General features: G+C 42.1%; 2 protein-coding genes and 1 long non-coding RNA gene across 13 annotated transcripts in view; 1 reads left to right on the top strand and 2 right to left on the bottom strand.

Annotated features, from left to right (window-relative positions):
• The window catches only part of ASB9 (ankyrin repeat and SOCS box containing 9), an 18,386-nt gene extending 8,826 nt beyond the window's left edge, over nucleotides 1-9,560 (bottom strand). The window contains exons 1-3 of one of the 5 annotated variants that reach the window (XM_081858773.1): nucleotides 9,320-9,560; nucleotides 4,801-4,968; nucleotides 946-1,025 (exon numbers count right to left, since the gene is read on the bottom strand). In XM_081858773.1, the coding sequence (XP_081714899.1) occupies nucleotides 946-1,025; nucleotides 4,801-4,894 (174 nt within the window). In that variant the 5' untranslated portion in view covers nucleotides 4,895-4,968; nucleotides 9,320-9,560. Of the gene's footprint in view, nucleotides 1-945; nucleotides 1,026-4,800; nucleotides 4,969-5,078; nucleotides 5,271-6,027; nucleotides 6,172-7,997; nucleotides 8,100-9,319 lie in introns of those variants that run through there. The other 4 variants (XM_081858774.1, XM_081858772.1, XM_081858771.1 and 1 more) reach the window with 4 other exon arrangements.
• On the top strand, nucleotides 1,850-13,461 carry LOC309340183. 5 transcript variants are annotated; one of them, XR_014155834.1, is made up of 5 exons: nucleotides 9,568-9,917; nucleotides 12,010-12,060; nucleotides 12,169-12,272; nucleotides 12,658-12,711; nucleotides 13,330-13,461. It is a non-coding gene; the product is annotated as an uncharacterized lncRNA (long non-coding RNA). The 5 variants fall into 5 exon arrangements; XR_014155833.1 differs by lacking the exons at nucleotides 9,568-9,917; nucleotides 12,169-12,272 and adding an exon at nucleotides 1,850-3,829 and having other exon boundaries at nucleotides 12,010-12,126; XR_014155835.1 differs by lacking the exon at nucleotides 12,169-12,272 and having other exon boundaries at nucleotides 12,010-12,126.
• Nucleotides 12,274-21,594, bottom strand: ASB11 (ankyrin repeat and SOCS box containing 11). Of its 3 annotated transcripts, none has more exons than XM_081858767.1 (7): nucleotides 21,212-21,578; nucleotides 17,910-17,989; nucleotides 16,787-16,894; nucleotides 16,007-16,157; nucleotides 14,845-14,979; nucleotides 13,440-13,631; nucleotides 12,274-12,801 (listed from the first exon to the last, which is right to left on the bottom strand). In XM_081858767.1, the coding sequence occupies exons 1-7, from the start codon at nucleotides 21,387-21,389 to the stop codon at nucleotides 12,677-12,679; spliced, it is 969 nt and encodes a 322-aa protein (XP_081714893.1). In that variant the 5' UTR covers nucleotides 21,390-21,578; the 3' UTR covers nucleotides 12,274-12,676. The 3 variants fall into 3 exon arrangements, with proteins under 3 accessions (XP_081714893.1, XP_081714894.1, XP_081714895.1); XM_081858768.1 differs by lacking the exon at nucleotides 21,212-21,578 and adding an exon at nucleotides 19,375-19,618; XM_081858769.1 differs by lacking the exon at nucleotides 14,845-14,979 and having other exon boundaries at nucleotides 21,212-21,594.

The raw sequence follows: 21,594 nt of genomic DNA, 5'->3' as shown, positions 1-21,594 counted from the left end.
CAACAATTAATAACAACATGGGTGCCTATTAAAAAAGTGAGCGGACACAGAAAGAAGTGCTCATATGGAAGCATCCCTGTTCACAGAATTGGGAGTGACCTCAAAGGCGATGTAGCCCACCTCCCTGCCAATGCAGCAAACAATTGTCACAGCATCCCTGGTAGGTGGCCTTCAGGCCTCCACTAAAAAAAAAAACTCTGAACAAAGGAGGATCCACCACCTTCCAAGGCAGTCTGTTCCAGTACCAGCTAGTGGGGCAGAGTGTCACTCACCTGGCCTCCCAAAACAGGTTGCTACCGATAATCAAGGGTGTGTTGAGGTGGCAGAGAGGTCAGCATGGTTGCAAGAGGAGAAGTGTTGGACTGGCTCTGCTGCTGCATGTGCACCACGCCAGCGTCACCACTGCCTCACCTGCTCTGTTATCGGCAGTGACCTCCACATGGGAAGTCGAGTGAGCAATGCTGCTCCACCTCACCAGCTGCTACTGGTCTGGTCCATTCAATGATATCCTTCCTTTTGCCTTCAATACAACTTTCTTAATGGGATTCATGCATAGTGTTCCTCTTAAGCTATGCTACATGTTTATATATGATTCTTTTTTTCAGCCCACTTAGTCAACATTAACATGTAGCTTCCAGAAAGCTCCCGCTGTCATTAGTGGACTTATGCAAAAGTGAGATGGATAATCACCATTCTTCCTACAAAGAACAACTGAAAGGAACTCTTCCCTTTCCAACTCTCAACTCTTGGGGTGCTTTGTTTTTGCTTTGGTTTTGAATAGCTCACAAGACTACCATTTTCTGAAAACATTGCATTTTAATTCTCCTTCAGGTCAATACATATGTCAAACCTTTGCTACCTTACTGCATAAAATGGAGTGTGCCTTCAACAAGAGGCTTAATGAGCAAGGCAAACTCAATGTTTATCTCCCTAATGGTGCAGTACCTGATGGATGAGTTTCTTCAGAGCAAGCAGCCGCCCATGAATGGAAGCATCGTGCAAAGGAGACCAGTCAGAAACAAAATCTGCATTAAGAGGGGAAACAAGGCTTAAGAATGTGATTAAATGAAGTTATCTACTCTTGGTTTGGGGGAAGTAGCTCAGTAAATCCAGCACTGTCTAAAAGGATTCTTAAAGGTTAAGCGATATCCATGTGTTTAAATGTGATTACTTCATCCTTGCTTCAGTGAGCAAAAGCAATTGTGTTTTATTACCCGACCTGTCAACCTGATCTCAAGGCAATGAACTTCGAGGGAAGACCAAACTGTTGCATGCTAGAGAAACAGATAAAAAGTCAGTGTCATAACACATCCATTGGCATGTCTTTTCCTTTCTTTTCCTCTTCAATGATGATGCTTGGCTAGTATCCATATATATACTACCTTGATATACTCTCCTTGTTTGCATTACCCAGTAGGCAGAACAACAGATGATGCCAGGTGTGCCTGCCTATACTGTTTTTACTTCCCTTCCTCTGTTATTTCTCCTGGGTCAGATTTTAGCTGGTAAACTCCACAGAATAAGGACAGCATGCACTTTGATTGTTTAATAACAACAGGAGCAGCAGCAATTGGTACATTCTGGAATGATTTAGGGACTGATATACCATTCAGAATGTCATCATGAGAGAAGGTCCAGCTGCTGGCAATATATGGTTTTCTGCTCAATTTGATAATAAAGATGCTGCAGTATCTAATCTGTGAGAGGAGACTCCTTCTTCCATGTTTTGTCACAGATCATTAACCAAACTGCTAAACAAACATAAATCCTCAATAATGGCTCACTGGAAACACAGCTCAGCAAAACAAACAGTCAGATCAACAGGGAATCTAAGAGGAAAATGCAGAATTACTTGTCTGCCGTGAAGGATTTTCCAAGGTGACTGCAAGCTATGATCCAATCTGTATCTGCAGAACATCATGTAATAGAACCCTCGTGAGACTGGACCCAAGGAAGACCGTAGCTAAGTGGTAGATCACATCATGCCTTGCAAGGTCCCAAATTCAATGTCAGCTAAATGGGCAGGTACTAAGTGATGGGACAGCCTCTTCCAGGCGCTCAGAAAACATCCGCTAGTTAGAGTAGACTGTGACCCTCCAGATATCGTTGGACTCCAGCTCCCATCAGCCCCAGCCAGCACAGCCAATGGCCAGGGATGATGGAAGCTGTAGTTCAGCAACATCCGGAAGGCGACAGGTTCCTCACCCGTGGAGTACTGAGTTCTATGGACCAATGGTCCCACTCAGTATGAGGAGGCGTCACATTTTCCATTTCAGAATGCAGGGTGAGATTCTGAATGTTTAAATGTTTCCCTATGCCATAAACTTCCTGCATAAAGAAAGCTTCTACATCAGAGAGAAAGCCTGGCCATAACTCTTCTCTTTGATATGCTAGTTTTTCATGGACAAGGGTGGGTTGTTTTTAGAGTGGGGAGCATTCAGGCTTGTAATTCTCCACCTGCAATGTATGATTTTCTGAATTCGTTGATCAAATATGTGAAATGAATATACTGGGTGGAGTTGAATGTTGCATGAATGTTCCATCGAAGCACTGCTGCCTGCCACTGCTACGGACAGAACGATCTTGTCCTCGCCACCCCCACATGCTGTTCTGACCCTCCCACGCCATTTTATGATTCCCTCTAGGATTTCTGGTGCAACTGTGGAAAACATGATTGCCGCTGCAATTTGTCCACCAGTCCTCCGTAAACATAACAGGCAGTGTGGGACAGCAGCCAAACTGTTTGCCTTAAGATGTGAGATAGCCAGGTTCCAATCCTCACCCCCCATTACATTTGCTCCAGGAAAACACCCTGGTTACACTGGACTTCCCTGCAAAAAATGCATGTACTGCAGATGCCACAAGCCATTGTGTATGTGCATCCAGGAATCCTCATTTCCCATACACATGCATGTGGATGTTTAAAGAGACATGTACATGCCTAGTCGCAATTTGCATATTTGCTGCGTGAAATGCTGATGTTAACTCCAGTGTTTCCTGCACTGACTGTAATGCACAGCGTTGCCCTCGGCCATGAAATTCCTTAGTTGGCATTTGGCAAAGTACCCAGTCTTCTCATCCTGTTCTACCTCACATGACTATTCTGAGATTTAAAAAAATAAAACTGAGCTTGTAGACAGGGTACAAATGTAATAAATAAAAGCTATATCTAAATTAAGTCTCAGAGAACAGACTTAAAATAATGACAGATGAATTAAAAGGGGGGGGGAATTGTATATTGCTATGGCACTTGGAGATTAAATAAGCAATGTGGATCTCGTTCCTCCACTAAACTGAATATTGAGGGTAGAAGAACTAGGCCCCCGTCTACACTATACATTTCAAGCAGGATCATACTGCTTGAAACAGCCACGGCTTCCCTCAAAGAATCCTGCAAAGTTTAATTTCTTAAGTGTGCTGAGAGTTGTTCCCATCATAGATCCACAATTCTTAGATTGGCTTAACAGTCAATTCCTGATCCTGGAAAACTCTGGGAATTGTAGTTCTGTTAAGAGAATTTGGGGTGGGTCTCATAACAACTCGCTTAACAAACTATAGTTCCCAGGATTCTTTGGGGGAAGCCACTACAGTGGTACCTTGGTTGTCGAACGTAATCCGTTCCGGAAGTCCATTCGACTCCCAGAACAGTTCAAAAACCAAGGCACGGCTTCCGATTGGCTGCAGGAGCTTCCTGCACTCAATCTGAAGCCGCGGAAGCTGTGTCGGACATTTGGCTTCCAAAAAACATTCACAAACAGGAACACTCACTTCTGGGTTTGCGGCGTTCGGGAGCTGATTTGTTTGGGAGCCAAGCCGTTCAACAACCAAGGTACCACTGTACTTGCTTTAAATATATAGTGCAGGTGGGCCCTACTCTATGTGCACATAGTGTCACTTCTGTTTACCAGGATGGGGTTGGGGCACAGGTGGAAGGGTTGGTGAAGCCAGGGTTGCAGAGTCACTCTGGCAGAACAAATCCAGCAACACCTCCCGTATACACCTATAGAGTCTCAACCTCACTTCTATCTACCCTAGCGTCACGTTGTCCCAGTAAGTAGTAGAAGCAACAACACTTCTCTTGGGAAGGCAGTGACATGGCACTGCCCCACCACGTCAGCTACTCCTGACAGTTACAATATTATGATATATATACCTTAATAAAAGTAGATCTGGTAAAACAGGAATGTTTATAAAGCAAATGTCTATATGTATCTTCAACCCGCATACTTCTAAGCATAAATACACACTCATTCATTGTGGCAGCATGTTCAGCTCACATGCTGTATCGTTAAATCAGTTTCTAAATCAACAACAAAAGCAAATATCGATTCATCTAACTGCGAAAGAACTATTCTTTATCACAAATGCCAAATGTTCTATATTTTTTAAAAAAACGCTAGCGAAAGCGGTTTGCTAGTTATCTTAACTTATTGTATACTTGCTCACATCTGGTGGCAATGGTTCAAAACAAGTCACAAGTTAGACTGATAACACCTTAACTTTTCCATTCATCTAGGCTTTTTAACTGCCTCCCATATGCTTTTAAAATGCTTGTTACATAGATCACTCTGTTATTTTAAGCACTGTGGTGCTTTTCACATTTACATTTACATTTGCTTTTTGCTGCATTTTATTGTTTTTTATTTGCATTGCTAAACTATTCTGAAAGATGGTATAGAAATGTTCTAAAGACATAATTCTATACATTAACTCTCATTGTGTGTGCAGCTATGATCCTTCCACCTCCACTTTGAAACAATCTCTTCCCTTCCCTTTTGTAAATACAGCATTATTACTTACCTCCCATCAGTAGATTAGGTAGGTATGTTGGATGAGGCTGGCTTTCTGATCTCTGGGATATGCCAGCGTTCGCATTTGCCCCTTTCACATCCATTGCGACACTGGACAGTCTGGCTACTGTGATTTCACTGCACAGCTGAGCTCATAAGAGTTCAAATTCCATCTCGCCTGTTAAAAAAATATCCCAAGTTCTATGAGTCATTTATTAAGCAGTGTGCATGCAAGTGAAGAACATTTTGCAGAAGACCAAGGCTTCAGGTTTACAGGAACCCAAATACCTGGGCACTCCAGCTTAACAGAACACCTCTTCATTGACTGGGTTAAAAAGTACATGAAGATTTCGGGCACAGAGAACAAAGTGAGGGATGTGGCTGATGTCATATCCTTTACAGGACCATGTCCAATCAGCGAGTTTGCCTTCTGTTTTTATAAGAAAGGAACTTCTCAGTTGCCAAAAAAACAAGACAGAAAGAGCCAGTTTTACTAGCTCAGCAAACTGTGCCTTCAGGGGATTTATAACAGAGAAAGAGGGGGGGGGGGTAACGCTGTCTGCAATGCCTTTATCACAAGGCACAAATTAATTTGTTTTTAGACATACCATCACAGACATTCAAAAAGAGCATGACTACACGCAGAAATGGCAAGCTGAATCCTTTCTGCACAGAAGTTTTTGCACCACATACCACAAGAATATTAAAACCACATGTTTGGAGAGCTGTTTCCAACTGCTCCTTTATACTCTCTATGGCATGAAAAAGCACAGTGTTAGGCAGAGCTTCTTTATTTCATTTTAATATCTTGACCGCGGATGAACTCAAGACGACACATGATGAAGGGTAAACAAAGCAAAACCCCATTCAAACCAACACGCCAGTTAGAATAACTGTTCTATTCACCCACACCCACACCCCCCATCCATCCGTTTCTGTTTAGGGACTTAATATTACACTTGGTAGTTTGCATATATTTTTTACCTGAATAGAAACTTATTAACTTAGTGGCCCTTCAAGGAAAAATGGCTGGCAACTCCCCAACTATAATTAAATGAAAACAGAGAGGAGCAACGACCACTCATGAGCCTCTCTAAGGCTCACTGAAGCAAGGGAAAAGGAAGAGACTGGCATATTATAAGGCAGCGGTGACTGCAATGTATGAGGATCCTGTGTTCTTCTTTCGGCAGTTTGTTATTATTACTACTATTATTAAAGTACAGATAAAACCACTTACCCTATGTGGGCAGTGGCGATTCAGACTGGGGTTGGCAGAGAGCTGGGGTGGGTGGGGTGAGAATCACCTGTGGGGCCGGCTGATGTCAGTAATAGCCACAGCTGGACAAGGGGGGGGGGGATTACCCGCCAAACTTCTAATTTCAAATGGGCCAATCAGTACCCTAGTAGGGCGGGCAGTGAAATAAGTTGTGGTTTGTTTCCTCGTTTGTGGAATGGTTCCTAGTGTGTTGAAGAAACCATGATTAAAAAAAAACCCAGGGCTTTGTGTTGTGGATAATTAATGAGACAATTAAAAGGTAGAATTCAATTTTAAAAAATGGTTATCTAAACACACTGTAGCATCATCAGTTAATTTAAAAGTAAAGTAAAATGGTAAAGGACCCCTGGATGGTTAAGTCCAGTCAATGGCAACTATGGCGTGTGGCGCTCATCTTGCTTTCAGGCTGAGGGAGTCGGCGTTTGTCCACAAACAGCTTTCTGGGTCATGTGGCCAGCATGACCAAACCGCTACTGGCTCAATGGAACACCGTGACGGAAGCCAGAGCACACAGAAACGCCGTTTACCTTCCCGCCACAGCGGTACCTATTTATCTACTTGCACTGGTGTGCTTTTAAACTGCTAGGTTGGCAGGAGCTGGGGCGGAGCAACAGGAGCTCACTCCGTTGTGGGGATTCAAACCACCTACTTTCCTATCAGCAAGCCCTAGAGGCTCTGTGGTTTAGACCACACGCCACCCACGTCCCTTAATTTAATTCAATTTTAAAGTATGTTAAATGATTTATACAAATAATAGTATTTATCCCCAACCAACAACTCTGAAATATTTAAGAATATATTTCCCATTCAAGCTTCCACACACCTGGAAGGGCTTCAGAAATCGTGACTCAGTGCTCTTCTCATTTAGAAACTAAGCACAGCCTATCATAACAGCTCTTTTCGGAAAATGTGAACAGACTGAGTAGCATAGGTAGTTCATGCCATTATTCCATTTGTTAGAATAGCTCTTAGCCTCCAGAGTGAAACATCAGCCTTAATCCTACACATTGATGTGTCTGACAGTCTGGTCTTTGACCGCATTTCACATAACTGACAGTAAACTTAAAGTGGGAGAAGGGGCTATACATCAGGATTGAATGATGAGAATTGGCAGAGCAATGTAGGAACAGTTGCATTATGTCTGCTTTCATTATGCTCAAGGTAAAGCTATCCAGTCTTTTCAACAGTGCCTGTTTTTCGCTATAAAAAACAGCAAATCAAAGGCAGCTGCGATTTTCCACAATTCAGGTTTTGCTTCTGATCATACCTTCTGATTCTGATGTGCAGGTGTAAAGTGCCAGCGCTTATGTATGCAAAATGGACCACTCATACACAAGATGAAACCATCAACCGCCTGGTGGAGCCCTTAAGTTTGTAGAAATAGAAAATATCTGGGGAGGGAACCCTGAAAAGGAGGGGAGTCAAAAGACAGCCTAATGAGCCTGCTCAGTTGTCATGGAATGCAAATCAGCTGTCAGAATGGTGGCAAAATGGATGAGGAAGGTAATGGAGTATCCTGGGTACAGGCATGGCTGACTGACTGGAATAATGGACAGAAACATTCCACACTACACTACAGTGGTACCTCAGATTAAGAACTTAATTCGTTCTGGAGGTCCGTTCTTAACCTGAAACTGTTCTTAACCTGAGGTACCACTTTAGCTAATGGGGCCTCCCTCTGCTGCCGCGCCACTGCAGTGCGATTTCTGTTCTCATCCTGAAGCAAAGTTCTTAACCTGAGGTACTATTTCTGGGTTAGTGGAGTCTGTAACCTGAAGCGTATGTAACCCGAGGTACCACTGTATTCTGTTGCAGGTCCCAATTGTACTACTAAAATACCAGTCTTTAGCCTCACGATATGTATGTATATATAATAGATATATACCACACCACACTTATTATGGCAGGAAGTCCTTGCCCCAACAACCTACAGCTTTCCAGTTGAACGATCTAAAACATGAGTGTCGGCTCTGGCCACATAATTGAGCAATGTGATGGTTTCTTTTAGTGTCACTTCCCACATTCAACTGAGCATGTATGTGTCAGGGGAAGGTTTGCAATTGCGATCCCCTTCCTCCTTCCATTTCTTCTTAGTGTACTTGCACAGAACATGTGAAGAGGTATGTGAAGGCAGGGGCCTTTATAGTGCAGGGACCCCAAAGCAACACATTGACCCAAACCAGCAGATCATCATTCGGTGACAACGTGGGACAGAGTCTTCTCAGGGACAGCACCCACACCAGACCGGTGCCCTCCCTTGCACAATTCACGAGGCAGAGACAATAATTCATTCTAAACTCCTCTTAAACACCAATGGTTGCCCTCAAGCGTCCATTGATTCAGATTCTTGTAACTTTTTCATTCTCTGTTTTGTACACCACTCCGTTTTATTTGAGCTGTTTCAATCTTGTTTTTAGGAAGTTTGACCAAATGCCATTGTTTTAACATAAACCATTTAAAGCACCATTTGTAAATAAATATACACATATGCACTCAAATGGGATTTAGTCCGGGATGCCACCCAGTGTCAAGGTGGTGGCACCCCCTAAATAAAAATTAAGGGCACCCTTAATTAAGAGACAGTGGAAGAGGACTGGAAAAAATTTAAAATTTACCTTAAAAATTGTTGTAAAATTTCGGAATGTTAAGATGTCAAGGGATTTGATATAAAGAATTACAGCTGCAAAAATTTATGCTTAAGAAAATTTTAAAGAGAATTAAATATAAAAATGGATGAAGGATTGCTAAAAAATTTTAAAACAAGGATGCAGTGAAGGGGAGGTATGGGGAAGTCGTGTTATGTTTGTTTGTTTTTTGTTTATGTTGTAAAATTAATAAAAATTATTAAAAAAAAAAAAAATTAAGGGCACCCAAGTGTAAACACGTCCCAGCATTTTGGACTAAGCTCAGCATAAGGTGCTTAATCATTCGTAGAAAGGGTGCCAGGAAACGGCTTCAACCTGAAATTCAGTTCTTGACCAAACAGCCTTTACTATGGATCATAAACCAATGAATGAATTAGTCACAGTCGGGGGGGTGCAGGACTTCATTTCAGGTTGATATTACATAAGAAAGTAACATTCAGCTGGGCAGAAACCCCACTTCTGAAAAAGCAAGGTCATGACTAGATAACAGGCTAATGGAATAGGTGGTCTCAAGGCTGTGGTGGGATGGTGGCTCACCTTTGAAAGGGGTCAAAACGGAAGCCGGAAGATAAAGGGTTTAGATCTTAAGAAAGCTCATGTGATCTTACCTCCTCACACTTGGTCCCCCAGACACTTCCTTTCCAGCTCCAAGAAGGCAGGGAAGGGGCAGGGAAAGAAGGCAGGAAGGAGATCACGCCAGGCTCTAGGGAGCAATATTCTTCATGTTTCCTTCCGTTGCTCTTCCCAGTCTCGTTGCTGCTAGCATGCTCAAAAGAAGTGCATGAGGGATCTAGTAGGAGTAGGTAAGATCCCAGGGGATTTCTTGAGATATAGGTCTTCTCTGAAGGGGCCTACCTGCTGGGCACGGCTGGCTGGGGTGGGGCCAGGAGAAGCAAGGCCTTTAACATTGCAACCACATGATCCTGCAAGTCTTCCCTCCCTCCCAGTTCTAGAGCTGGCAGAGACACAGGCTGTTGGAAGGAGCTGGGCTTTCAGATGCCTCTCATATCTTTGCTTCCTTTTGCCTAAGAACCTCAGATTTGATGTCCAAAGCCTCTTAAGACTCATGAATTCATTATTCTTTTTGCGGCACCAGCCAATACACATTTCTGGTATAACAGTGCCCTGTTTTCAAACTTTTCTAGTCATCTGTATGCATACCAAATCCCAACTTTTGGTTCCTTCCAATAAGTGTGTAAGATCCAGGTACTGTAGCTCTATAAATAAAGCTGTCAAAACATTTAGAAATGGTTTCAAAAATGTCAAACAGTGGAACACACCTAACCCTTTTGAAATCTTTAGACAGAGAGATATTGACTGTTGCTTAATAGGAAAACCTTTAGACTAGTTTGGTGTAGTTCAGTGATCTTTTTTATGTGTGCTAGTCTGAATAATTTAAGTTATTGAAAATATAAATACAGATTTTTTAAAAATAAAAAATAGGTTATTGTTTGTTTGTTTGTTTGTTTGTTTGTTTTAAAAGTGACACTGCTGCTCAATAGTATGTGTCAGGCATTTTTATAGGACGTTACAGATGACCCCTTTGTTACCCTCCTGAACTTGATGTAGGGTAAAATTGTTTTTACAACCTGACAGGGTAGCAGGCTTACTAAACATGCACACTGTGCTACCGCTTGGTAAATGGTCACGTATCTAGCTTACTGACAAATGTTTGGGGATAGGAGAGATAATAAGGGAAAACTGCTATACACATATTTATAAGCATTTTCTTCTTCTATTACTACTTCATGTATTCCAGGCTCAAGGCCTGCCACTGGAAACATTCAGAAACTCAGCCCTGGCTATTAGGACTCTCTGTCTTCTCTGAAGATTTCTTGCCATTTCTGGCAGCTAAGAACATAAGAGATGCTCTGCTGAATCAGACCCAAGGCCCATCTTGTCCAGCATCGTATTCTCACAGTGGCCTACCAGATACCCATAGGGTGCTTGCAAGCACAGCACTTTCTTCAATTTCCCCCCTGCAGCATCTTGCTTATTGCTTTGACACTGAGGTCCAGCGCTGAGGGCCTTCTGGTGGTTCCCTCACTGCGAGAGGTGAGGTTACAGGGAACCAGGAAGAGGGCCTTCACGGTAGTGGTGCCTGTCCTGTGGAACGCCCTCCCAGCAGATGTCAAGGCAATAAACAACTATTTTACTTTTAAAAGACAACTGAAGGCGGCCCTGTTTAGGGAAGTTTTTAATGTCTGATGCTGTATTGTTTTTAATATTTGGTTGGAAGCTGCCCAGAGTGGATGTGGAAACCCAGCCAGATGGGTAGGGTATAAATAATAAATGATGATGATGATGATGATGATGATGATGACACAGAAGAGATCGCTTGGACAGGGAAGTCATTGATAGTCACTGTTTTACTTATTATATCAACTGCTCCGTGAAGAAAGGTTGCAGCATTTGGGACTTTGTTGTTTGGAGAAAGGACGAGTAAGAAGTGACGTAACAGATATTATAAAATTATGGATGGCGTGGAGAAAGTGGACAGAGAAAAGCCCACCCACCCCCACCCATGCTAGAACTTGTGGACCTCCAATGAACTGGAATGCTGAAACGTTAAGCACAATTAAAATTTAGTTACCTTATGGAACCTACTGCTACAGGACGCTTGCATATTTCCCACAGGCATCTGTTTATCCACTGTGAGAATAGGATGCTAGATGAGATGGGCATTTTCTTATGTCTCAGACAAGTCACCTTGTCACATATCTGGCTCTGAGCAATGCAGCAGTAAACCTGCATTATTGTGCACTCTGCCTAAATAATAGTGAGATTGTTTGGCACTCAGATATCACAGGAAATAGTGAACGTGAATTGGCAAAAAGTTTAATATTTGACAAAATGAACTGGTTTTGTGGAAAAGAGAGCAAAACTAGGGCTGCCATATGTCTAGACGGAATTGACATCCAGGAGGAATCGCCGAAAGGTGACGCTTTGTCCTGGTTCTTAAGCAAGTTAATTGAAAAATCACATTTTTATTTGTGTTTTTGTAAAAATAAAAAACAGCACACACACAACCCTCAAACTTAGGCGTTTGTCTTAAAAAAGCTCAACTTAGGGGTCCTGGTTTCTACTTTTTGGAGTATGTCAACCCTAGCAAAACTGTTTCTGAAATAGATCCACCAAGATTCAAAACGTTCATCTGGTCTCAGAGAGCCCTCCTGTGTACATTTAAGTAGAGTTAGTTTTTAATGACAAAAATTACAGGTAATTTTCACAGGCAGAAAGATAACTGTTTTCTATAATGGACTAGATGTTACTGATTCAGTGTCATTTATCTTTTCAGAGACTAAGTAATCAACCATTTCCCGTGAATCCATTTGTTCTGCTTCATACTGTATGTGCCTGTGATAACGCCAGCATTAATGGATCCTCTTCCTCCTCTTTTAAAGAAGATGAGAAAGTATGAGCTTGTTGTTATACCAGGTGTATTTTCATCTTCTAGGAGTTGGCTAATCCTGTTCTGAATTTTAATGGCCTTAAAAAAGGATATGGCAATTGAATTATATACTCTGCTTATCAAAGAACAAAGGACAAAGTAACTTGCAGGTAAGTTTAGGTGTGTTTAATTAAAATGAAAAACATTTAATGGACTTACTGAACATCTACACCAGTTAAAATGTAAGAATATGGATGTGCTATGGATGTAGTACAAAGTAGTACTAATACAAAGAGGTACAATAAACCATGAGGAAGGTATGAGAAGAACCCTAGAGCCCATTTTGCTGTGATTACATAGAAACTGCTTCATTTTGGCTAAACATTTGAAAAGCAAACTTTCAACCTCCAGAACAAGCTTTGCACAGAAAATAATGCACAGATGCTCTTTTCAAGCTTCCTATATTATGGTTTTAAACCCCATGTGCCTTTGTTAATTTTCACCCTGGTTTTTATTATATTAAGAGTAAACAATCTTTTTCATTGGATCTGTTAGCCTACAAAGAACTGTAAGGTTATCGGAACAAAAGAAAATCTTCAAGTCGTTCAGGTAAGTGTAGTTTGTGGACTAAATAAAGGCATGATCGGCCCAAGCATTTTCGGATACACAATCGGCACAGTTGGGCCAGCCTAGGAGGGCCTGGAGGAAGAGAGAAAAAAGAACAGTAGTATGAATTCAATAATGTCAACTCAGAGATAAGTACAGCATATATCAGTGCACAGAAATCTAGTCTATAAGGACACTGTGAATCAAGGGTAGGCAGGTAATCCAGGTAAAAAGCTAGATAGAAAAAGCATCATCAATTCAAATTTAGATTTTAGCTTCCATTGGAATAATTGGGAACCTAGATTACAATATACAGTATGTTTATCTCACTAAATAATTTTTGAAGCACAATAATACATAACCTGGGCTTTAGTTAAACCAAAGTAATTTAATAAAACTTTCACTACTCTGTATATAGAGATAAATGCTACACTCTTGTCTGGTGGCTTCCCATTTCCATTTTTGCTTTACAATTTAATGAAAGCCCCCAAAGTTCTGAAATATTACAGGCATAGGATTTCCCAGATTTTTATGCACAGGCAAAGCAGATCACTTCCTTTCCCCATCTCCATATATTTCATTTGTATAGCCATGATCTAATTGGCTCAAATTCTTTTAAAGTCATTCAAGGACATCCCTGTAACCAATTAATCCCTAAGAACCTCGGTGGACAACAATAAGACCTGGCAATTTGCAAGAAGCATGACGGTGATAAATGTCTTGGCCATTACCTTCCCGAAGCAACAGTGCCCGTTCAACAGAGCTATTAGGTGCAGCAAGATCAAGAGCACATTTTAATTCAGAATTTCTACATTTCAAGCTGGCCCCGTAGTCTGTTAACAAGTTGACAATTTCTGCACTGGATTTTCTAGCAGCTGCATGAAGTGGTGTGTCCAGTCCCTTACCCAGGTTGACACTAGCTCCTTGGAGAGAATGTATGGAAATGAAAACAAACTAGTTAGCATTACATGGAAAGAAGACAAGAAGACAGCAATGCGAATTTTTATTTCCTCCTTTAATACTTTTTCTTAATGCTGGAATAAATTTCTTCTCTAAAAACTATTTCTATGTCAGCAGCTAGGTTTGTTCCCTCCCCCCCCCCCCCCCGGAACTGAGGAACAGATAAGAGAAGTAGGGATGGAGTCTGCATTTAAAGGCAAACTTACTTAACTCACTTTCTGAAACAATATGTGAAACACAACTATCCTTTGAAATTCAGACTTCTTTGAATTTTGCTGTGCTCCAGACAAGTAATGTGCACAAAATGCATTTACTAGGGTAAAATGTGCATAGAAATGCATTTATTAATGGAAAAAACATACCAAAATGCATTCTGTTAGGGAAATTACTTGCAAAAATGACATCATCATCATCATCATCACAACGACAACAATAATATCTTAGCCCCTGGAACCAAGACTAGCTCTAGCCTCCAAAAGTGAGGTATACTGACACCAGTCCTTTTCCTTCAGGCAAGGACAATTCTCAAGGCTTGGAGTAATTACCGTAATATTATTTAGGGAGATGAGGGAGCATCCCACTGACACCTGTTCCTCCCAGGCACCAGGGCAGTTGATTTCTTGCAGTCTCCCTAGGCCCGGAGATACAGCATGACAACAAACTTCCCTCAGCATCTGTATTAGAGACTTGGCCGGGCTACATGTTCTGCCTGCTTCTAGGAAATGGAAGCTTAGGAACTGGAGGTGATAGCAGGCCAAGGTCTGCACAGAATGTTCCAGACTTGCATATATATCTCCCTGTCAGCCATTTGGAGTATTTTTATTTATTTATTTGAGTTTCAACACTATTTACAAAGATACAGGAAAAACAACTAAAACAGTTTGTTTTAATGGGGGGGGGGAGAAGATGGGTTTAAAAACAATACAAAATAAACACCTTTACACCCAGCTGGAAAAGCTTGTTGAAGCAAAAATGTCTTCAATGGTTTCTGGAAATTACAAGTAGCGGACAGCTGCCGTATCTCAACAGAGGTGCTGTTCCACAGAACAGGGACAGCTGCTCTGAAAGCCTTGCTCCATCTTACGATGGAGTGTGTTCCTGAAATAGTGTTGGGATGTTTAGGAATGCAGCAGCCCACCAATCCCATCCAAGAAAACCCAACACACGCCAGAGTACCTAGTTCTAAAAGTTTCTTGACACAGTCTGTCCTTTGATTCACGCAGGCCACATACAGTGCTGTTCCATGCTGTGGGTTTTCTTGGTCCACATCAACACCATTGGCTAAAAGAATTTCCATACACTCCCTGTGGCCTATGTAAACACAGAGAGGAGAAAACCTTGTTGAACTATGGGGCAGCAAGTGGCCTAAAGGTAAAGGGACCCCTGACCATTAGGTCCAGTTGTGGACAACTCTTGGGTTGTGGCACTCATCTCACTTTACTGGCCAAGGGAGCCGGCGTACAGCTTCCGGGTCATGTGGCCAGCATGACTAAGCCGCTTCTGGCGAACCAGAGCAGTGCACAGAAACACCGTTTACTTTCCTGCCGGAGCAGTAACTATTTATCTACTTGCACTTTGATGTACTTTCGAACTGCTAGGTTGGCAGGAGCAGGGACCGAGTAACGGGAGCTCACCCCGTCACGGGGATTCGAACCGCCGACTTTCTGATTGGCAAGTCCTAGGCTCTGTGGTTTAACTCACAGCGCCACCCACGTCCCTAGAAACCCTCTAAATGCTATATAACTAGACATTCCTAAACCCCAGTGACCTGAATCCTGCCTCTGAGGAAGGATGTGGGACGGACTGCTTAACCCTTTCCCCACAGCCATTTTGCTACTCAAAATCTCCTCCAGCTGCTTCCCTTCCCTTTGTTTATGTGTTGTATTTCTTTGTCACACAATCACTGATGTTTGCCCACCAATTTCCTGCCCAAATTCCACACGCACCTTGTTTCTATTTACTTATTTAGAAAGGTTTTGTCCCCATCCTCTTCCTTGCTGAGTTCTACAATGGTTAACACTGTGACTTAGGTGGAAGATGAAGAAGCTGACAGGCAGGATCCTCTCCTGGGCTGGTTGAAGACTGAGGTTGGTGAGGCAGCTTCCAGGGATCCTGAGTCTCCCTGCATCACCAATGAAACTTAATGCCTCTGATAACTGTTCATGGCTTTCTACCTGTTCTGCTCATCAACAGTGGCCCAGAACTGGGAGGGCAGGGGGAATGGGCTGGACCCACCTTGTTAGGCAGTCAATTGGAATCTCATTTGGGACCGACAAGCTCTGTAGAGAATCTGACATTCTTGTAACTACTTAAAATTGTCCAAAACCAGTACTGTTACCTCTCTTGACAGCTTCATGAATTGGGGAAGCAAAATGATTCTCCAGTTGCGGCCGGGCACCAAATTCAAGCAGCATATCGACGCTAGGGGCACTGCCACAACGGCAAGCATTAAACAGAGGTGTGATCCCATCTAAAGTGACTGCATTCACCTGCAACACAGAACAAAGTCAAGACTGAGGGTGTGGGTGGATGCCGTTAGAGAGCCAAACACTTCCTGTTAGTGATTTCTTTTTACGGTATTTGTGCCTACTTTTAACTCTTCCATTTTGATTATCTTCTTGGACATTCCCAATAATACAAAATGCACACAGTTACCCTGTTAGATCCTATTTTGAAGTAGCATCTCTCATACAGTGGTACCTCAGGTTAAGAACTTAATTTGTTCTGGAGGTCCGTTCTTAACCTGAAACTGTTCTTAACCTGAGGTACCACTTTAGCTAATGGGGCCTCCTGCCGCCGCCGTGCGATTTCTGTTTTCATCCTGAAGCAAAGTTCTTAACCTGAGGTACTATTTCTGGGTTAGCGGAGTGTGTAACCTGAAGCATCTGTAACCTGAAGCATCTAACCCGATGTACCACTGTACAGGAAAGCAAAGGCGTAGCTACGGGGGGCTAGCCAGGTTTTTTGCTCTGGGTAAGCCTCCAGAGGGGCAAGCACTGAAGCTCCCAGCCTCTGTGTGCATACATAAATGCGCGTGGAGGGTGTGCCAAACTGGGTCTTTGACCCTGGTGAAATAAAGCCTAGTTTAACCCCTGCAGGAAGTCATGGTAGTACTCACCCGAGCACCATGTTCCAGTAACACTTTTGCACAAGCAACATGGCCACCCAAGCAAGCCTCGTGAAGAGCAGTAACATGGTCTATTGTAACAATGTTCACGTTGAACCCCTACAGTTGAGAACAAAAGGTATGGATATTAAGCAGTTCCAAAAAAATAATAATGTATAGATTTAATATTGGCTTGAAATAAAACACCCTTTTCCAGTGGTTAGATTTGTGGTTCGGCAAAATGAAATCTGCAAGACTTCTCCCAGAACAAGCATAGTTTAAGCAATCCAGTTTCTCTAACTGAAGAGAGATTGGATGCAAGAGGTATAAAATATCAGACTGCTACACTGTCTTACCTACTTCACGGGGCTCTTGTGAGAATAAAATAGAGGGAACATGGATACCACTCTGCATTACTTCAACGAAAGGTGAAATAAAAATGCAATTTTAAAAATAATTTTTAAAAACACTTAACATAGCAACATTACTCAGCAATAGAGCCTTCTCCACAATATGAACTAATTGATGTGCTCAGTTCCCCTGGAAGCAGAATTTTGTGGGGAATCGGTGTGAAGACAGGTAAGTAGAGAATTTGGTAAGAAATTGATTAATAAATCACCCATTGTCTCCTTACAGATGCTGAACTGGTGTGAGCATGAGCAAAGTTTGTGAAGAAAAACTGCATTGGGAGGAAAAAAAGAACTATGTATGTGGCTGTTTCTAAAGAATTCATGGTTTTGGACTTCTGCTAAGCCAATACTTCAGGCTGCAGTCTAGAACTTATCCCTCTCTTGTGTTGTTCCAAAAAAATGACACTTTCACCACTACAATAAACAGATCTGGAAAAGGAGGTGGATTTTTGTTTCTAAATCTTGGTGAAAACACCCTGCAGTAATTGTGTGAATTGGCCCTAAGTTTATTCCCTTTCATGCAATTTTTGCAAGCTCTGCTCAGTTCAATTTTGAATTTGCACACTCAACACTGAATTTATTTGTGTAGTCTGTATGCATTGTTGTGAATGGAATGTTTGGGGTGCAGTCCTATACACACTTAACCTGAGGGCAAGTCTCATTGCTGCTCAGTAGACATGTAGGATTGCATTGTAAAATCAGGGAAGTATATTAGGGTTTCTTACCTGTGCTATCAAGGTTTTCAACGAGAGGAGGCGCCCTTGAAAGGCAGCTTCGTGAAGGGGAGATCTGTCTGCCCATGAGCCTAAAATAAGATCACTGAAGGATAAGTCTATAGAACAGACATTTACAGAGGTGTAAATACAATTATGCCCCTTTTTATAGAGGTATGTTATTTGGGCATTTCTTGAGGGAAAATGACATCCTCAAGTTCTCTCCTTTGCTATAACATGCAGGATCACTTTCTGCCCAGAAACCTTGGATAGGTAGTATATAGATGATGATGATGAAGAAGAAGAAGAAGAAGACGTCGACCATGCTCTGATATCAAACACATCTGTATTCCTCCACTCGCCACCATCAGTGGCCCAATGCAAATGATTTTGCTTTAACATGGGGCAGGGAACAGTGTCTGAACCGAGCATTAGGCCGTTATCTCCCCCACCTCCCGCAAGCCAAATTTAACAAGTAGGTGGGGCCACTCGCCTGTCGATTGCCTGACAACATAATGAAATCAAGCCATGTGGGCTGCACAAAGCACTCTGCACAACCTGACAATCTGCCAATTGTCGTGTCTCGCAAAACCTATTGCAAGACCCCAGTAGACAGCCATTTGAAACACTTTGCAAGACTCAGCCATCAGAAACTGGTGACCAGACTTCTGTTCCTTCACGGCCCATTTGGAGTCAATAATGAGAGAGAGAGAGAGAACAACCATACTTATGTTGTGATCTTGTGCATGCATACAGGGCCGTCTTTACCTGGGGGTGCAAGGGGCACCAAATGTTTACCTCTCGATCGGTGGCAGTGAAAAGCAATGGAGCGGAAGTCCCCACCCACCTTCTGTTGCTCTGTTACTCCATAGTGTCAAACAAAAGCAGTTTTTTCTGCTGCGCCATTGTTACAGGTGAGTGATCCCCCCCCCAAAAAAGGTCAGCAACTTTGAGTTCACCCCCCTAAAAAAAGGGGCGCTGGGTGGATCTTTGCACCCCGGCGGTGCATATGCTAAAGACAGCCCTGCATGCGTATCTAGGAGTCAAATCCCACTGAGCACAGTGTGACTTACTTCTGAATAAATAGGTGCACACAGTAAATCCATGTAATTTTTATTGTGATATATAGCAGTTGGAGCAGGGGCTCCAGTTACATTAAGCAGAACCGTGCCAGTTTTGTGATTAATTGACATCACCTTCCATTTTCTGTAACTGGGGTTTGGGCTCTCTTTATACTCTTAAGCCATGAAGCTCAAAGGAGCAAATATTGCCTTACCTGTGATGCTGCAAACAAGAGATGCGTTAACATACAAAATAGCGCGAAATGTGAGGGTTAAATATAACCATGAAAACAAGAACAGGCTCAGGCTATAAATATCTGTACATGTCCGTCTTTTAAGTACAAGCTTTCTACATGCAGCTGCCTAATGTATTTGCACAAAGAGAGCTGTAGTTTTCTAAGCAATCTAGAACATACCTCCTTGAAACATATGACAAATGTAATTCCCATAAGGTACACCTCTTAAGGCTCCAGGTACTGAAGGCATCCCAGAAACGGTATTTTTCATGAAGCTCTGAGGGTAAATGCAGCAGCGCTAGACAGCATTATTTTAAAGCTTAGCGGTAACGGTGTGTAAGTAATCTAATAGAGGTCAGAGATGGTGGTCAGGTGGTGTTTTGAAAAACGATACTCAGTTTGACAGACTGGCAAAAGGCAGCGTGGCAGAGAAAAAGAGCGTAGATAACCAACACCTTTTCATGTGCCCAAAGCTAACCATCTAAATTGTTTTTTTTTTAAAAAAAATAATTAAGCCTTCAGTGAGGGAAACTGATGTGTTTGAAAATAAACATATGCTACCGTATAGAATTGCAGAGGTAAGTGGGAACTGCAGGCCATAAAATGTAGAGAGATTAATAATATCATTCATAACCATTACTGCTTCTGACAGATTTACTGACTCCGACGGGACAGCTCATTGATACTTATGTAGCCTAGACACAAATAAATTATACCTAATAAATATTATAATTGGATCATTTACAGAGCATTTTGTCTCCATGACTGATATTAGAAAAGCCGCATTGTTGCAATTGTGTATTTAAAAGCAGTTTTTCTCCCCTGTTCATGTTTGATATTGCAGATTAAAATTTGTAGCGTGCACAACTTTGTATTTGCAAGGCTACAAGAATGCCTAGGAAATAAGCCGGTGATAATGGGAGATTTTTGCTAATGTCAGTTTAAATGATGTTAAAACCCCCTATCCCTGCATTCTCCATCGTTTTATTGCCATGGATGACTCATAAATAGCCAGGACTGGGATGAACCCAGAAGGACATAAAGTCAACACATCTGGCCAATGACCCAAGCTTAACATTTTGTGACTCATTCACATATAGTAAAGTTGTAAACTTGCCGCCCTGCTTGGCAGAGAAAGCAGGAACAATCTAGTTTCATCCCTCCAATAAAAGCAAGCCAAGCCACGTGCAACTGCTGTTCAAGCAGACATTTCACTCTCCCAGCAAGTGTCTTCTTTCAGAAAAGGCATATTCTAAATCTTTTGCATTGTTGTATGCATAATGATAGGGACGCGGGTGGCGCTGTGGGTAAAACCTCAGCGCCTAGGACTTGCCGATCATCAGGTCGGCGGTTCGATTCCCCTCGGCGGGGTGCGCTCCCGTTGCTCGGTCCCAGCGCCTGCAAACCTAGCAGTTCGAAAGCACCCTCAGGTGCAAGTAGATAAATAGGGACCGCTTACTAGCGGGAAGGTAAACGGCGTTTCCGTGTGCTGCGCTGGCTCGCCAGATGCAGCTTGTCACGCTGGCCACGTGACCCGGAAGTGTCTGCGGACAGCGCTGGCCCCCGGTCTCTTAAGTGAGATGGGCGCACAACCCTAGAGTCGGACACGACTGGCCCGTACGGGCAGGGGTACCTTTACCTTTACCTTATGCATAATGATGCAACAGACCCACAGTAAGACTGCATTAAATAAATACTGAAATAGTTTAAATAGCAGCATTGCAGAATTCTGGCTTTTAAAATGATAACAACAATAAAAAGAAAACCTTATTTCCTATAACAAAAATAAATATTACCTTATATTGAAGCACATTGGTTTTCCCTGCGAATCTTTAATTCTTCATCTTAAACATATTCCTTCTAGCTTATGCTTGTATTAACAAAATTATACACATATTTATATTTCCACCCGGCTTGATTACAATGCAGTCATGAGTACCAATTTTTGACAATTTCAGTGATTTATTTATTTTTTAGATCAGTTAGGTTTTTTAAACATTTATCTCTACAATTTTACCTGGGGCTATTCCATAGATCTCTTCTGCTATCCTTGCAGCCTCTTTCCTGTTCCCTTTCACAATATAGAAATGGGTCAGTAAAGCCAAAGAGATTTTGATTAAGAGCTTGAAACAAAACAAAGCAAAGATTGCAAAATAAATGTTATTGAAAGCATAGAGTATCGTACTGTCTTCCATTTTGTTTTGCCCTTTGTATAACTTCACAAGTCTCCTAAGTTACATTCACTATTATTGGTATCATATGACATCTATTTTAAACTCTCCGGCCGCTGATGTTCCTCTGTTACCAAAAATACACCCTGTTTTTGTCCCAAGCAAGCTATTGATATTAAATAACAATGCTTAGGATTTTTAAAAGCTTAATGCTTTTCTCTTCCTGTTC

The sequence above is a fragment of the Podarcis erhardii genome (assembly GCF_964252035.2).
Source record: "Podarcis erhardii genome assembly, chromosome: 4".
Lineage (NCBI taxonomy): Eukaryota > Metazoa > Chordata > Lepidosauria > Squamata > Lacertidae > Podarcis > Podarcis erhardii.
This window is presented reverse-complemented; position numbering and strand designations above follow the sequence as displayed.

Excerpts from the sequence above, each read along its gene's own strand:
- ASB11 (XM_081858767.1), bottom strand. The coding sequence starts at position 21,389 with ATGGAAGACAGTACGATACTCTATGCTTTCAATAACATTTATTTTGCA. Across the intron at positions 17,990-21,211 it reads GATCTATGGAATAGCCCCAG|GCTCATGGGCAGACAGATCT; the intron begins GTAAAATTGTAG and ends ATCTTATTTTAG. Across the intron at positions 12,802-13,439 it reads GGCACTGTTGCTTCGGGAAG|GCCCTCCTAGGCTGGCCCAA; the intron begins GTAATGGCCAAG and ends CTCTTCCTCCAG.